This window comes from Octopus sinensis, linkage group LG6, assembly GCF_006345805.1.
Source record: "Octopus sinensis linkage group LG6, ASM634580v1, whole genome shotgun sequence".
Taxonomy (NCBI): domain Eukaryota; kingdom Metazoa; phylum Mollusca; class Cephalopoda; order Octopoda; family Octopodidae; genus Octopus; species Octopus sinensis.
Window position 1 is genome coordinate 90,902,111 of NC_043002.1, and position 15,100 is coordinate 90,917,210.

The 15,100-nt window shown below is 35.1% G+C and overlaps 1 protein-coding gene across 8 annotated transcripts in view; it reads left to right on the forward strand.

Annotated features, from left to right (window-relative positions):
* Nucleotides 1-15,100, forward strand: part of LOC115212914 (pleckstrin homology domain-containing family H member 2) — a 1,355,391-nt gene that overhangs the window by 1,143,532 nt on the left and 196,759 nt on the right. For all 8 annotated transcript variants that reach the window (XM_036504153.1, XM_036504157.1, XM_036504154.1 and 5 more), the window contains one exon: nt 14,860-15,015. In XM_036504153.1, coding sequence (XP_036360046.1) covers nt 14,860-15,015 — 156 coding nt within the window. The remainder of the gene's footprint in view (nt 1-14,859; nt 15,016-15,100) is intronic.

Here is a 15,100-nt window from a genome sequence, read left to right on the forward strand (position 1 = left end):
ATATTCTATACTTTTTCCATGCTTCAGACAGACAGTTGGAGTTGAAATGAATAACACAGGATCATTATCCAACTTACACATCAAATCACAATTTTGTGTTCTACATAATATTGTATTATGACATAAGGCAAATTATCATGTTTTGTTTGACTTCTTTTTATAGGTACAGGTATGGCTGTATGGTAAGAATCATGCTTCCCAACCATATGGTTCAAAGTTTAGTCCCACTGTGTGGCTCCTTTGCCAAGTGTCTTCTGCCATAGTCTTGGGCCAACAAAAGCCTTGTGAGTGGGTTTGGTTGACAGAAACTTGAAGAAACCTTTATATATATATATATATATATATATATATATTAATAGTAATGGTGGTAAGACAACTAAAGAAGGAAAGAGATTTCGATATTATGTAAATAGAGGAATTTATCTGTAATATAATATGTGACAATTATTTGGTTGCCATAATAAAACTCCGAGTTTCAGATGTCAGGGCGGAAATCTGCACTGGCATCTCTTCAGTTATTGAGGCAATTAAAATATTCTAATTACCTCGATAACTGAAGAGATGCCAGTGCAAGTTTCTACCCTGACATCCGAAACTCGGAGTTTTATTATGGCAATAGAATAATTGTCATATATTATATTACAGATATATCTGACTACTACCGTCGTAAAGACAACAACATGCTTATACTGTCTCCTTCATAAGCTTGTCCTCCTAGAGTTCAGAAGAAATTTTCTATCGTCTTGGCTTAATAGTCCTCAACGTTTGTTTTTACTGTTTTGTTCTCACTGTCCTGTTCTTGTTACCACTTTCACCCTCTGCAAAATATCCCAAATTTTATTTAATTTGCTTCTCACACCTACTCTACAATGTCAATTTTAAAAAAATAAACAATCACATCATTGGAATCACAAGATAATGCATTGATTAATTCATTATCTTGTGATAATGCATGATTAATTCAAAACAATGTGAATAAATAAGCATTTCATTTGATAGAGTAATCTGAATGCTAAAGCGTTAAGCACAGGTGTGCTTGATCAGGCCTGACCTGGAGCTAAACAACAACCAATGCATAATTACAAATATTTTATGAAACTCCTATAAAATCTTGTTTATTTGGGAAATTTATTGAAATATGTTGGCAATCTACTCATTAGAGATATATTAATGAAATCTTAAAGACCATAATCAATGTATGAAAAATACCATTAACCTTGTGGAATGGGCAGATGGAACAGCAATAGTTTATAGATTTCAATGACATTCATAGTCCAAATGAAGGACTGTGAATGTCAGAGGAATAACACTAAATTAATGTCTGTTTAATCAATCGTTGTACAATTAGTGATTATTGAGCACATGCAATGTCACCATATTGTTTTGTGTGTTTAATCACTTCCTTGGTTATGCAGTTAGTAATTATTGAACACACACACACACACACACACGCACACACATGCACACACACTCCCCAATCACCTTGGGCAAATGTTGACCAAAGCCTTGTGAGTGAATTTGGTAGACAAAAACTTAAAGACAGCAGTCTTCCAGATTTTGACTTATATATACATATATATACATATATATATATATATAGTTAAGTTCCAGATTGTCTACACCACTTGTTCAGCATTACTTGACACCTTTGGGTCTCAATGACACCATTATCTCTTAAATATATATATATATATATACAAAATATTCAGGGTGAATACTTGATAACTGTAAGCACCTGTATATGCCAGTTAATGGTGTAGGTAATAGGGTATATTTATCAAAAGAAAAACAGGATGCAAAGGATTTAGCGGTACATATGTTTCCGGCTTTATTGGACAGTTTATATCAATGCATAGTTGATGTAACATGTATGTCAATAGCTTTCTTCAGCCGTGCACAATTACCACACCAAAGACATGTATTACATTATAGCAAGTTTGAGAAGTTTGGGAAAAATAAGGGTTTCATTGGGGATGCAAATCCTCATAGTCGTATACAGCAGAGTGAGACATATCGAGTGAAAAACGGTATGAACGTTTTGTTTTGGGTCTCGCTCTGCTGTATACGACTATGAGGATTTGCATCCCCAATGAAACCCGTATTTTTCCCAAACTTCTCAAACCTGCTATAATGTAATACATGTCTTTGGTGTGGTAATTGTGCGGGGCTGAAGAAGGCTATTGACATACATGTTACATCAACTATGCATTGATATAAACTGTCCAATAAAGCCGGAAACATATGTACCGCTAAATCCTTTGCATCCTGTTTTTCTTTTGATAAATAAATATATATATATATATATAATATATATATATATATATACATACATACATATACATATATATATATATTATATATATATATATATATATATATATATATATAATACATATATGCATATATATATATATATATATATAATATATAATATATTATATATATATGTAAAGGTAAGATCCAAGGATCAAGGTGTAGGAAGTTAGTAAGCTTCAAGCAATCTGTAGAAGATATAAAAAAAAACAATTTTCAGAAGCAATAGTGGTTTAGCAGTTGTGAATTTTTTCCATATTGAAGTATGATAAACTGTAAAAAGTTAACTTTATAGTTCATGGTTAGCAACAAGGGTTGTTATATATGCAAATAAACATCACCAAAATTAGGGAACGGAGAAGATCAACTCCAGGTTACATATGTTTTATAGCTAGCAGAACCTCAGAAGTAGTAAATTGTCCAAATGAGGAGTAGATTACAAGCAACTCTCCAGGCCAAATATTCCTTGATTATATGAAGTTTACTTTGTCATTAGGAGATCCTGTTAACTTGTTCAGGATTCGAGTGGAATCTTGGATGTTTATTTGTATATACAACAACATCAGTTTTTTTATACACACACACACCACACACACACACACACACACATACATATATATAGTTGAAAGTCTTTGTGAAAATTGCTTAATACAAGTTTTAAGAATAAAGGGGATTTAAAAAAAAAAAAATTTTTTTAAAGAAGGTTATAAAGTCTTTTATCAGGATGGTACTTACCTTTTTTGGAAGAAGTTTTTTTCCTAGTATGCGAGCGCTTTCAATAAACCTTTTCAAACACACTTGCTCTTAGTTAACTAAGAGCACATGTATTTGAAAAGATTAATCGAAAGCGTTCACACACTAGAAAATAAAACTTCTTTCAAAAAAGGTAACATCCTGATAAAAGACTTTATAACTTTCTTTTAAAAAAATAATTTTAAAAAAAAATCTCCTTTATATATATACATATACACATATATATATATATGTATATATGTATATATATATATATATATATATATATATATGGGACTACATAAATATATATATACTCTTTTACTCTTTTACTTGTTTCAGTCATTTGACTGCGGCCATGCTGGAGCACCGCTTTTAGTCGAGCAAATCGACCCCGGGACTTATTCTTTGTAAGCCCAGTACTTATTCTATCGGCCTCTTTTTGCCGAACCGCTAAGTGACGGGGACGTAAACACACTAGCATCGGTTGTCAAGCAATGCTAGGGAGACAAACACAAACACACACACACATATACATATATATACATATATACGACAGGCTTCTTTCAGTTTCCATCTACCAAATCCACTCACAAGGCATTGGTCAGCCTGAGGCTATAGTAGAAGACACTTGCCCAAGGTGCCACGCAGTGGGACTGAACCCGGAACCATGTGGTTGTTAGACAAGCTACTTGCTACACAGGGACTACATAAATATATATATATATATATATTTTTTTTATGTAGTACCATATATATATATATATATATATATATATATATATGGAGGCACAATGGCCCAGTGGTTAGGGCAGCGGACTCGCGGTCGTAGGATCGCAGTTTTGATTCCCAGACCGGGCGTTGTGAGTGTTTATTGAGCGAAAACACCTAAAGCTCCACGAGGCTCCGGCAGGGGGTGGTGGCGATCCCTGCTCTACTCTTTCGCCACAACTTTCTCTCACTCTTTCTTCTGTTGGCCTGCTCACTTAGCCAGCGGGGTGGCGTCATTTGAATGCTAAAACAATGCGAAACGCATTGTGACCAGCGATGTGTAGCAACATCTGATAGCCTGGTTGGTCACGGGGATATATATATATAGATATATATATATATGTATACATATGGAGAACGGACGCCTAAATGATGATGATGATGATGATGATATATCTGTATATATATGTATATATATATATAATATATATATATATATATATATATTATATATATATATATATATATATTATATATATATATATAGATAAGAAAGTTTGTTTGGTAAAGCACGTGGGTGAATATATAGAAAATAGTAAAGTGTGAAAAAACGACAGAAGGCTTAATTGTTAAAAAATATATATATTTGTGTCAAAATGTCTGGAGAATATTGGAAAAATTTTTTTTCCCCTTTCCTTAAAATGACATAATTTTAAAATTTTTAAAGAAATTACCGGTTTCGCGTGTAGCTTATTTGAAAAGCTACATGCGAAACCGGTAATCTCTTTAAAAATTTTAAAATTATGTCATTTTAAGGAAAGGGGAAAAAAATTTTTCCAATATTCTCCAGACATTTTGACACAAATATATATATTTTTTAACAATTAAGCCTTCTGTCGTTTTTCCCACTTTACTATTTTCTTATATATATATGTATATATATATATATATATATATATATATAGGCAGAGATGTAACTATAGGCACGAGAGTTGCTACAGGTGTGGACATAGATGCATGGAAAGAAGTTTGCTTCCCAACCTCACAGTCCCAGGTTTAGTCCTACTTTGTGGTACCCAAAGCAAGTGTCTTCTAAAATATTACCTTACTTGGAAACAGATGAAGTTTATTGACAGGAAGGGGATCCAACTGTAAATCAATGATAATTCATATAACATATTTGTCCAACCCATGCCAGTATAGGAAAATGGGTGTAAAATGAACAAATATATATACTTATTCATTTTTGTTGTCTTCAGTTCCAGTGGTATTCAGTATTTTCAGAAAAGTATTGGCTTCAGTTGAAATGGTCATTAGGTATTTATTTCTAACTTTACAAATGATGATGATGAGGAGGATAATGACAAAAAAGATCTACCTAAATTAATAATAATAATAATAATGATAATAATTGTGTACAGTGCTCAGGTGCACTACAACTCATCTAAAGTGTATATATAATCAGGTGTAGTTTCGGCGGATTTCGGAAAGCATGAGGGCCTTAAAGGATGCAGTGTCATGGCAGTCAACAACTGACACAGGCAGTTTATTCCATGCTTCAGCAACTCTGAGCGTGAAAAAATGTTTCCGAAAGTCATGGGAGCTGTGTTGTTTTCTGACTTTGTAGGCATGTCCACGTGTGTTAGACACATGGAGATCAAAAAGGTGTTCAGTGTTGTTGTTGGTGAATTGAAAGAATTATTGAAATGTTGCTAAATAGCAAAGATATTCCTGGCATGAAGGAATTCCAAAGATTGTTTTGAACAAAAAAACAGTTTAACTCCAATGCAAAATGAGTCTTTCAAGAAATTGGTTAAAATAAAACACCACCAACAGCAAGAGAAGTAGAGGGTGTTTCTTGGTCATTTTGTGTTAGTTATTGTTGTTGCTGTGGTAGGCATTCTTTGTGGATAGAAGTTGAGTTTCTCTTGGGTCCTATAGCTTTCTTCTCCTGATAATGAGGACAGGACAGTCTCACTTCCTGACTCACAAGTCGTATCTAGCACCACCCTAGTACTGACAGCCTCCATGATTTCTCATTGTTACTTTTATTCCTCCAGATTTTCTGTGCTGAAAGTTTTGTGTGGTAAGTAGCTTGCTAACCAACCACATGGTCCCGGGTTCCGTCCCACTGCGTGGCATCTTGGGCAAGTGTCTTCTACTATAGCCCCGGGCCGACCAATGCCTTGTGAGTGGATTTGGTAGACGGAAACTGAAAGAAGCCTGTCGTATATATGTGTATATATATATATGTATGTGTGTGTTTGTGTGTCTGCTGTGTTTGTCTCCCTAGCATTGCTTGACAACCAATGCTGGTGTGTTTACGTCCCCGTCACTTAGCGGTTCGTCAAAAGAGACCGATAGAATAAGTACTGGGCTTACAAAGAATAAGTCCCTGGGTCGATTTGCTCGACTAAAGGCGGTGCTCCAGCATGGCCGCAGTCAAAATGACTGAAACAAGTAAAAGAGAGAGAGTAAAAGAGTATATATGTAACAGCTTGGTCATCCACTTTGTATGCTGAGGCTTCAGTTCTTTCTATCATACCTTCTACAAGATACACTCCTTGTATTAGTTTGTGGTTTTGCAGGGTCATGAGGACTTGTGTGTCCATGGGGATTCCACCTGATGACACATCAATGTTTTGTCTATTCTTACCATCTGCACCTATTTTACTGTGAAGGTGACTACTAGCCAGATTAGACATCATCACCAGTACCTCTGATGATGACTGTTGTGTTTCTCCTCCCCAAATACTGTGGAACTAGCTTATGGGTAAGTGTCTCATGTACTATTTCAGTTTAGGTTATTGCCTCACCCTCTTAAAAATACCTCATTAAGTGCTATACACCCTCCCTCTTCAACTGAAGGATATTGCATTTAAAATCTCTGCCAGAGCTTTCTCCAATTCAAGTTTGGTTAGGATCCGAAAACACATTGCTCTTTTCACAAAACAGAATTATGGTATTTTTCATTTCTCACGAGCATCTATAATTACTTATGAAAGGCTGACCCCAGTTCCGTGCGCGAAATACTTTCAGGCTTTTGTTCTCACAAGAAAATGTTTCATATTGAGAATTTTCCAGTTGAACTAGTAAAAGTCAATTTATTCTTGTTCATATTTACACTTGAAGCATTACATGTATACTGTTGTTGTTGTTGGTGGTGGTGGTGGTAGTAGTGGTGGTGGTAGTGGTGGTGGTGGTGGTGGTGGTGGTGGTGGCAATGGTAGCGACAAGATTTTTACTCAGTTGAGTTAAATAATTATTTTCTTTTGTCTGGGAATATTATCAATACTTCGCATTGCAATTAAATTAGCATTCTTTTTGGTTGGTTTCTGTGTGTGAAATATATTATTTTGTATGTTTTTCTTTTTCGTTTTTGGAGGCATGGTATGAAATGTTCATGACCATTTTTTGGTATCAATGGCATAAAAACAAAAAAAATTAAATTTTTGTCCAAAAATAAAACACGAACCTTCTTATAGTTAACCTTTCTAAGAAGAGACTCCAAACTACTTTAATTTATCTGATGTGAACATTTTTGGTGAAATTTATGTTTCAGCTAGTAAAATACTTGCTTTGAAAGAAGGCTGACAAAAATACAGCTACTTCATTAGCAATGAATAATAATAATAATAATAATAATAATAGATAATAATAATAATAATAATAATAATAATAATATAATAATAATAATAATAATAATAATAATAGTGATGCTGTCTGCTATAGGCAGAAGGCCTGAAATTTTTGGGTTGAGGGCTAATCGATTACTTCAAAACCTGTAGTTGGCTGCTACTTAATTTATTGACCCTGAAAGGATGAAAAGCAGAGCCATCCTCAGTAGAATTTGAACTTTGAATGCAAAGACAGACAAAATGCCACTAAGTATCTTACCTGGCATTGTAACAATTCTGCCAACTCATTGCCTCATCATCATCATAATAATAAATGGTTTCAAATTTTGGCACAAGGCCAGCAATTTTGAGGGTAGGGTTATTTATTACACTCACCCCGGTGGTCAACTGGTACTTATTTTATTAATCCTGAAAATATGTAAAGCAAAGTCAACTTCAGTGGAATTTGAACTCAGAGCGTAGAGATGAATGAAATACTGCAAAGCATTTTGCTTGGTATGCTAATAATTCGGCCAGCTCACCAATAATGGCTTCTGATTTAGGCACAAGGGCAACAATTTTGAGGATAGAGATTAGTTGACCACATCAGCCTCAGTACTTGACCAGTATTTTATGAAACCCAAAAGGATGAAAAGCAAAATTTGGCATCTGTGAGATATGAAGTCAGAACCTTAAGAGCTAAAACAAATACCACAAGGTATTTCATCTGATACTTTTACCATTCTTATTTCTTTATTGCCCACAAGGGGCTAAACATAGAGGGGGACAAACAAGGACAGACATAGGTATTAAGTCGATTACATCAACCCCAGTGCGTAACTGGTACTTAATTTATTGATCCCGAAAGGATGAAAAGCAAAGTTGACCTCGGCGGAATTTGAACTCAGAACGTAATGGCAGATGAAATACCTATTTCTTTATTACCCACAAGGGGCCAAACATAGAGGGGACAAACAAGGACAGACAAAAGGATTAAGTCAATTACATCGACTCCAGTGCATAACTGGTACTTAATTTATCGACCCCGAAAGAATGAAAAGCAAAGTTGACCTCGGCGGAATTTGAACTCAGAACGTAATGGCAGATGAAATACCTATTTCTTTATTACCCACAAGGGGCTAAACACAGAGGGGACAAACAAGGACAGACATAGGTATTAAGTCGATTACATCGACCCCAGTGCGTAACTGGTACTTAATTTATCGACCCCGAAAGGATGAAAGGCAAAGTCGACCTCGGCGGAATTTGAACTCACAACGTAACGCAGATGAAATACCGTTAAGCATTTCGCCCGGTATGCTAATGATTCAGCCAGCTCACCGCCTTTTAATGATTCACCCACCATTCTACTAACCCACTGCCTTTTAAGGATTCTTTCTAATTTTGGCACAATGCCAGGAATTTTTAGGGGACGGGGGAATCGATTACATTCACTCCAATGTCCGACAGGTACTTATTTTCTCAACCCCCTAAAACGATGAAGGGCAAAGTCACCTTCAGTGACATGTGAACTCAGAATGCAAAGCTGGAAGATATTCTGTTAAGCATATTGTCTCATGTGTTAACAATTCTGCCAGATTGTTGCCTTACTAACTTTTAATGATGATGATAATGATGATGATGATGACGATGGTAGCAGCAGCAGCAGCAGCAGTAGTAGTAGTAGTAGTGATGTGTGTTCATTTTTGAGTTTTATTGTTTGACTGTATTTCACTCCCTGTATATTTACAGCAAAATTTTCTTCTTGTAGAACAATTAAGATGCTTTTTTTTTTTATGAATTTCAAATATCTTGCTTATTCATTTTTAATTAACAGTATTTTACAGACCATTTCTTCAATAATTAATGCCACAACTGTCTCTTAACCTCCTTCCTTTCATTCTCATCTCCATGTCAACTTTTTTCTATTTCTCTTCCCCTTCTCCCTTCTCTCTCTCTCTCTCTCTCTCTCTCTCTCTCTCTCTCTCTGCTCCTTCCCCTTGTATGCAAAACTCATTAACTATGAAATGCTTCTCAGATTGTTGACTGAGACAAAACAACCAAATTTAGAACTGTATTTCCATGACATCAGGTGTATGTGTATGTGTCTGTGTGTGAATGAGCAGGTATGCATGCATGTCTGTGTGTGTATGTGTGTGTGTGTGTGTGTATGTGAAAGTGCATATCAAAAATGTAAAACCATAGAAAGGAATATGTTAATCTAAAAGACTGATTGTCTTGTTAGTCTGAAGGAATAGCAAATTGTAATTAGTGATTAACAATCTGTTATTGTTTAAGTTCTTAATGACTAAGCATTAACTTGTTTGAAATAAACACTATGGAATTCAATAGAGAGCCCCATAGAGCGATGTGGTAGCATCTACTTAGTAGAAATAGCACATGAGCCTTCCTGCTATCATTATCTGCTATCTTTAAAAAATGTCATATTATATGTTATATGAGCAAAGTGCCTCCTGTCCAATGGACGGTGCTGAGTTGTCAAACATATAAACCAAATTTTCTCAAAACAACTTATCCGACCATCCCATTTTGTGGCATTATTTCAAGCCAGCCAGTTTTTTTGCACAAACTGCACATGCATTTTTCTCAGGTATGCATAGTATCGATCGCAACAGCTGATGTACTTGCGTGTACAAATGCACGTTCCCACGGCTTTATCAATTGCATTCTCACCTGGAATCGACTTTTGTAATTTCTTCAAGACTTATATATGCCCTGATAACGTCGGTATCTACAGATCAAATTTGAGCGCAATCGGATGGAGGATGCCCGAGATCCTAGAAGACACACACACAGACAGACAGAATGGATTTTATATAATAGATATGAAAGAGAGAAGGCACATGGCTCAGTGGTTAAGGTATTCAGCTCATGATCATAAGGTTGTGAGTTCGATTCCCGGTGGCATGTTGTGTTCTTGAGCAAGACACTTTATTTCACATTGCTCCAGTTCACTCAGCTGGCAAAAATGAATAGTACTTGAATGCCAAAGAGACAGCTTTGTCACATTCTTTGTTATGTTGAATCTTGCTGAGAACTATGTTAATGGTACATATGCCTGAGGAATGCTTGGCCACTTGCATGTTAATTTCACAAGTAAGCTGTTCCATTAATTGGCCCAAGTGGAGCTCTTGTCATTGTAACCAATAGCGTACCAGTTATATATGAAAGGAAAGATGAAATGGCCATCATTTTTTTTAAGTCTTATTTTATTTTATCTCTCTCTTTTGCTGAACCACTAAGTTGTGGAGACATAAGCACACCAAGACCAGTTGTCAAGCCGTGGTGGGGGACAAACACAGACTCTAAGACACACATATATATGTTTATGTATATGTGTGTGTGTATGTATGTATATATATATATATATATATATATATATTTGTAAAAAATGAAGTTCGAAAATGCTGCTGTATTATACAATTTTTAATTTTTATATATACATTATAACATGTTTCAGTTCCTGAAATGAACCTTATCAAAAAAAGTTATATATAAAAAAAGACAGCTCATGCCGTCAAACACAAGAAATTCATTTATAATACACAACAGAGTCAGACATCTTAGAGTTCATGTATAGTTGATATATAGTTCATGTATAGTTGATATATAGTTTGAAGTATATGTTCAAAGTGTTCGATGCAGTGGCCCACGGTGGCGATACGTTTTCAATACAAAAAACAGATCAAAGTGGTGGAAAGCGGTCAATACAGAAGATTGATGTTTCCGAAAGAGCGAGGAATTCATTTTTACCTTAAGCAATTGTGATGACCCATGGTGGAAGTTCGCTGGGTGGTTATATATATATATATATACTAGCAGTATCGCCCAGCATTGCTCGGGTTTGTAAGGGAAATAACTATACAGCATTTTTAGAGAGTTATAGCCAAAAAATAGCAAAAAAATGCATTAAAAATGGAAAAAATATGATGGTAAATTTTTTTTTAAATCGTTGACTCATCGTAGACATTTTTAGAGAGTTACTTCCCTTTAAAAAAATATGCATGAAAATGGAAAAAATGATGGTAAATTATTTTTAAAATCGTAGACTCATCGTAGATGCGCGCTAATACCCAGAAGGACTCGATATGAATCACGACTATAAGATACCCGGTTTTGGTTAAACTGCATCGCAAAATGTGGGAGTAGTTAGGAATCTAAATCGAAGGGGACAGACACTCACACAACTACAGTTTTATATATAAAGATATATATATATTTTAAAATTTCACAGACACGCAACAAATGGAAAATTTGACAAAAACATAACAAACAGAAAATTCATAGCTAACATCCTTACATTTCGCACTTTTAACATTTGTATTGTTCAATTTTGGTGGTGCCACCAGTGACAGAAAGCCACTGGGAATAGCTAATGATCATACAAGACTATGGCGAAAACAAACACAATGAAATAAAATAATAATATATATTACAATGAAAAACGGCCATATATATATATATATATATATATATATATAGGTTATGAGAGGTAATGGTGTCAATAAGACCCAAAGGTGTCAGGTAATGCTGAGTAAGTGATATGGATAGACCATAGTTAAGCTCCAGGTTTGGTGTTCGTGCAAATAAAGAGTCCAACATAGGTCATATTACTCTTTACTCTTTTACTCTTTTACTTGTTTCAGTCATTTGACTGCGGCCATGCTGGAGCACTGCCTTTAATCGAGCAACTCGACCCCAGGACTTATTCTTTTGTAAGCTCAGTACTTATTTTATCGGTCTCTTTCGCCGAACCGCTAAGTAACGGGGACATAAACACACCAGCATCGGTTGTCAAGCAATGTTGAGGGGACAAACACAGACGCACAAACACACACATGCATACATATATATATATATATATATATATATACATATATACGACGGGCTTCTTTTTTTTCAGTTTCCGTCTACCAAATCCACTCACAAGGCTTTGGGTGGCCCAAGGCTATAGTAGAAGACACTTGCCCAAGGTGCCACGCAGTGGGACTGAACCTGGAACCATGTGGCTGGTAAACAAGCTACTTACCACACAGCCACTCTGCGCCTATATCAGCATGTGTATATATAAAAAAATTTTTTCCGAATGAGATAAAAAAACCAAGGCTGTGAAGATTTTAGAACATTTATAAATAGGTCTTTCAGCTGTTTCCAGGATATTTATTACATCCTTTCATCAGAGACGTGAGAAAAGGGTTAAGATTACTTAATTTAGATAAGATACAAAATTTCGTATCTTATCTAAATTAACTATTTTCATATTTTATCTAAATCAGCTATTGCTTAACCATTTTCTCACACTGTCTCTGATGAAGGGATATAATAAATATCCTGAAAACAGCTGTAAGACGTCCTATTTATAAATGTTCTAAAATCTTCCTGGCTTTGTTTTTTTATCTCATTCGGAAATATATATATATATATATATATATAATATATATATATATATCATCATCATCATCATCATCGTTTAACATCCGTTCTCCATGCTAGCATGGGTTGGACGGTTCGACCGGGGATCTGGGAAGCCAGAAGGCTGCACCAGGCTCCAGTCTTATCTGGCAATGTTTCTACAGCTGGATGCCCTTCCTAACGCCATATATATACATTTATTGTGCAAGATTTTTTTATGTGAAATCGTGTGTTGAAACAGATATTGTTGTATTTCGGAATGATCGTTTTGCCAGTTTAACCAATAAAAACACACACACTATATATTTGGTGTTATTTCAGTGATATTTATTTTCGTCACACTCCTGTGACCGCATCAGTGGTCCTTTGCTTTATTCTTTAATAATAATAATAATAACAATAATAATAATAAGTGGATGTAAACACATGAACAAAATAAGAATAAACAAAAACAAAAACAAATTACACGAATGTATATAAACAGAAGATACAAATATTACAGACATCCCCCCCACACACACACTAACTAAACATAGACGCACATAGAGATATATGCATGCGCAAATGAAGACGCATACAAAAGAAATACAAAATGGCTGACCATTAGTAAGGAGAGACACACAAATAAGAAAGAAGAAAGCAAAGGACCACCGATGCAGTCACAGGAGTGTGACGAAAGAACTCTGGCCGAAATAAGATTAAGATTAATGTAAAAAATAAATAACGCTAAAGCAAAGTAATACCAAATATATAGTGTGTGTGTTTTTATTGATTAAACTGGCAAAATGACCATTCCTAAATACAACAATATATATATATATATATATATATATATATATATATATAATATATATATATATATCATCATCATCATCATCATCGTTTAACGTCCGTTCTCCATGCTAGCATGGGTTGGACGGTTCGACCGGGGATCTGGGAAGCCAGAAGGCTGCACCAGGCTCCAGTCTTATCTGGCAATGTTTCTACAGCTGGATGCCCTTCCTAACGCCATATATATACATTTATTGTGCAAGATTTTTTTATGTGAAATCGTGTGTTGAAACAGATATTGTTGTATTTCGGAATGATCGTTTTGCCAGTTTAACCAATAAAAACACACACACTATATATTTGGTGTTATTTCAGTGATATTTATTTTCGTCACACTCCTGTGACCGCATCAGTGGTCCTTTGCTTTATTCTTTAATAATAATAATAACAATAATAATAATAAGTGGATGTAAACACATGAACAAAATAAGAATAAACAAAAACAAAAACAAATTACACGAATGTATATAAACAGAAGATACAAATATTACAGACATCCCCCCCACACACACTAACTAAACATAGACGCACATAGAGATATATGCATGCGCAAATGAAGACGCATACAAAAGAAATACAAAATGGCTGACCATTAGTAAGGAGAGACACACAAATAAGAAAGAAGAAAGCAAAGGACCACCGATGCAGTCACAGGAGTGTGACGAAAGAACTCTGGCCGAAATAAGATTAAGATTAATGTAAAAAATAAATAATGCTAAAGCAAAGTAATACCAAATATATAGTGTGTGTGTTTTTATTGATTAAACTGGCAAAATGACCATTCCTAAATACAACAATATATATATATATATATATATATATATATATATATAATATATATATATATGACATATTCTTTCAGTTACCGTCTACTGAATCCAATCAAGGCTTTGGTTGGCTCAGTGCTATAGTAGAAAACACTAGCCCAAGGTACTACACAGTGGGACTGAACCTGGAACCATGTGGTTGTGAAACAAATTTCTTACCACACAGCCACACCTGTACCTACTAGGCATATACAAGGTGTCAATGCACTGTTGATACAACCATGTATCTAAAACAGGTAATTTTTTCAGGGGTGTTTGGCAGGGTTGTCTATTGTGACTTTTGTACTACTATGGATAGAGTCAGCCATATGCGGTATAGTAAAAGAATTGTTGCTGTAGTTTTCTAATTTGCTCTCTGTTGTAAAGTAATATTTGTGTGTTTTAATTGTTTCTAGGTCGTCAGTTTTGATGGCTCCACCACTGTCACTGAACTGCTTCAGAGCCTTCAGAAAACACTCTATATCCGGGACATCAAGGAATCAGGGTTTGCACTGTTTACTGATGACCCCACGGGGCAGGACATAGAGCATTGCCTTCCACCCCAAGTAAAGGTAAGTTTAAACATTGAAACCATCGCTATCACCACTACCACCACCACCACCACTACCACCACCATCACCACCACCACTACCACCG